Raw genomic sequence first — 3634 nt, 5'->3', positions numbered from 1 at the left:
TAACGCCTTTTTGAGTTGGAAATGAGCATCCTTTCGCAAACGCTGATGTAAGGGTTCTTATTTTTAATTCATGGTTTCTTTCGTTTATTTAATGTTTATTATTTTTTATAAGTCTAGCTGGTTATACAACAAACACCATATAAATTCACATTTAAAACTACTTATGTACAAAAACTATTCTGACTAAAAACTTTGAAATTTTGGTGAAACTTTGCAGACCTTAAATAATTTTTGTACACAAGTAGTTTTAAATGTGAATTTATATGGTGTTTGTTGTATAACCAGCTAAACTTTTATAAAAAATAAACACTAAATAAATACAAATAGTCAAAACTGGTCATAATATCCCATTCATATTATTTTGTGCACAAATGTATATGTACATACAGTGATTACATTGACTTATGTTTTGGATATTCGAAATGTTTTTCATGGTAATTTTTGTATTAAAATATAGGTCATTGTACAACATCTATATTCGAAATGTTTTTCATGTAATTTTTTATTAAAATAGGTAATTTGGAGAATATCGAATATCGAAAACAAAAGTCAATGCAAAATACTTATTAAGTCACTGTATATCGACAACGCAATCATTATCGTAATGCAGGTATATTGGATTTAGACTTTTGATATTGGCTACCACCGGGCCCATAAAGGGCTCGCTTTTCGCTAGCTGTTAGTTAGCGAGGTTAGCTTTTAAATCAAAATATTTGTTTATGAATTCTTTGAGTTTTTTTTTTTGTGGCCAAATCCATTTTCTATTTTAGTCCTTTTGTTCTTGTGGATGATTAGTTCAGTGTTTTAACGTTTATGATGAATCGATGTTATTGCCTAGTATGTTCTATGTCAAGATATGAAATTTGTTTAATGTGAACACATGTAATTTATGTGCAACCCTGTTTTCATCTCGCTTTGCTTCGCTGTCCGCTTGCTCCGTTATATTTTGAAGTATAAAACCGTATCTTTTCGCCAAACGGAACCATTTTGCTGAAATTATATTGGACCACGCGTTGCAAGCGGGAGCGAAAACTGGGGTAAGTGTCGAAATATGTATTTTTTCCCTTTACTATTTGTACTTCTTTTAGAAATAAACGGCTAAAAGGCAAGTTCTACTCCAGCTCCTGCATTATTGCTGTGTGTACAAATTTTATTTCCCACTAAAATTGGAACGCCCGCCGATTCATTTCTTTGCAATTTATTAAGAAATGCTACGTTCGCCGGTACGTCGTAGCCCTCGATTACAGCCAGAAAATTCAACGCCAGCCATCCAAACTACAACAAAGATTACAGAACCAAGTGCCAAACCTGTGCCCGCACCAAATACCATATTTGCAGAGAAACCAAAGAGCGCTCAGGTAACAAGTTGAGCACCTTCCAAGGCAATGCAACTTAGCGCTCCAACGCGGACCACTTGTGTTGCCACCGTCGCCACCACTGCCACCGTCGCCGCCACTGCCACCGTCGCTGCCTCCACCGCCGTTGAAACAACCGTTACCACCGCCATGTCAGCACCAACTACTACCATTAATAATATAGTCAGCCCTGCCCATCAGGTAAGCGAAATTTATACAAAAAATAATAGTTCCTTTGCTAAAACTGATCCGGGGAAGGTCGTGTGTGCCAGCACCACCCCAATCAGTGTCGCACCTGCCAACGTCGCCCCAATCAGCACCGCCTATGCCAGCGCCCAAATCCCCAATGCCTCTGTCAGCGCCGACGTCACCAACGCCTCTGCCAACGTTGGTATCGCCAACGCCACCTCGGTTAACTTTGCCGCGCCAACCACCATGTCNCCAGCACCACCCCAATCAGTGTCGCACCTGCCAACGTCGCCCCAATCAGCACCGCCTATGCCAGCGCCAAAATCCCCAATGCCTATGTCAGCGCCGACGTCACCAACGCCTCTGCCAACGTTGGTATCGCCAACGCCACCTCGGTTAATTTTGCCGCGCCAACCACCATGTCGTCAGGGGCTTCTGCCAGCGATATATGTAATATGAACTTACTTTTGTCCATGCAACAGCAAATTTCTAGGTTAGAAGTTCAATTACAAGATGCACAAACTAAAATTGCAGAAGGCGAGCGCCAACGTTTAAATACAGTTTTACCGCAGTTGACGTTGCCAACTGCAGCACCGCCACAGCCAACGTTTACAAATACAAGTGCAAATAATCGCTGCCAAAGTGTACCTCAAAATTGTGCCGTTATGTTTACCGGGACATCAGGGGCTCCGTCAGCTACGGCCGTGCCGTTTAGCATTAATTCTGTAATACATAGTGGTGCTATGACATGTAACGGGCCATTCAATGGGCCGCCAAACACTACTGTTACGAATTCGTCGTACAATCGTGCGATCGTACCAACTATATTCCAGTCACAACCTATCGTTAATCCACCCATTACTTCGCATGTTAGACAGCCGGTTCCGTGGGNGCTACCGTATCTGAACGATGGAAAACGGTAAAACGTCTGCGTCTGTGTTTCAGTTGTCTTCAACCTGGACATGCAACTCGTAATTGCCGCCGCCGTAAAGTCTGCTCAGTTGAAGGGTGCCCTCGGTATCACAATCATTTGCTGCATGATGGTGAGGTAGGGGCTCTGGTCCCGTCTACTGCTGCCGCCGGGACACGATCTGCCAACAGTTCCGTTCTCAACTGCTCCGCTCACACTCATGGAAATTTGTTGTTTCGGATAGTCCCTGTGACACTGTACGGCCCAAATAAACGCATTGACACGTATGCGCTCTTGGATGAGGGTTCATCGATCACGATGATGGACGATTCACTTGTGCAGGGACTAGGGTTAAAGGCTAAACAAAGCCGGGTGGAGATCCAGTGGTTCGGAGGTAAAGCAGTTAGTGAAATGGTGGCTATCGTTAATCTTTGCGTCAGCGGTCTGGGTATGAAGAAGCGCCATTTACTTCGTAACGTACACGGTGTCGCCGATTTGAACCTACCTTCACAAAGCCTTAGTGGAAGGGATATATGCAACGCCACTAGTTTTAAAGGGAAGATGCCTTTGCAGCCTTACGAAAACGCCATTCCCAAACTTCTCATCGGACTAGACCACTGCCACCTGGGATTGCCTACCAAGCCACTGGTAGTAAATCAAAACGGGCCGTACGCTGCATTCACGGACTTGGGTTGTGTCGTGTTTGGACCTTCGTATAACATGCCACTAAGGAAGCCGTCGTGTCTTCACGTCAGTACATCAGACCATCAAATGCGTGACATGATAGAAGATTATTTCAGCACGGAATCTTTCGGAGTGAGAGCTGCGCCACCCTCTGAGAGTGCAGATGATGTACGAGCTAAACGAATCCTTGAGGCAACAACGGTCAAGATACTTCATCGTTATCAAACCGGCTTATTGTGGAAGAACGACGTCGTCGATTTGCCTGAAAGCTACAACATGGCGCTAAAACGTTTGATAAACATCGAAAAGAGAATCGCCCGGGACCAGGAGTTCGCTAAAGCTTACCGGGACAACATAGATAGCTACGTCAAGAAAAACAATTCGTGTAAGTTGCAGCCTCACGAAGTCCTCGAAAGCAATCCAAGGACATGGTATCTTCCTCATTTTGCGGTAGCGAACCCACACAAACCGGACAAGTTCAGACTTGTGTTTGATG

General features: G+C 43.9%; 1 protein-coding gene across 1 annotated transcript; it reads left to right on the top strand.

Moving 5' to 3' along the window:
• Nucleotides 1-1385: 1385 nt before the first annotated feature.
• Nucleotides 1386-2463, top strand: LOC108378075 (mucin-2-like; the record flags this gene model as incomplete). Its single annotated transcript, XM_017634375.1, has 2 exons — nt 1386-1939; nt 2038-2463. Coding segments are annotated over exons 1-2 (980 nt in total), but the record flags the coding sequence as incomplete, so codon positions are not given.
• Nucleotides 2464-3634: the final 1171 nt, after the last annotated feature.

Source organism: Rhagoletis zephyria, unplaced genomic scaffold (genome assembly GCF_001687245.7).
Source record: "Rhagoletis zephyria isolate East Lansing unplaced genomic scaffold, Rhagoletis_zephyria_1.1 Rzeph_scaffold_13290, whole genome shotgun sequence".
In the NCBI taxonomy this organism is placed as follows: domain Eukaryota; kingdom Metazoa; phylum Arthropoda; class Insecta; order Diptera; family Tephritidae; genus Rhagoletis; species Rhagoletis zephyria.
Note: the sequence above shows the minus strand (reverse complement) of the source record. Positions and strands in the feature narration are given on the sequence as shown.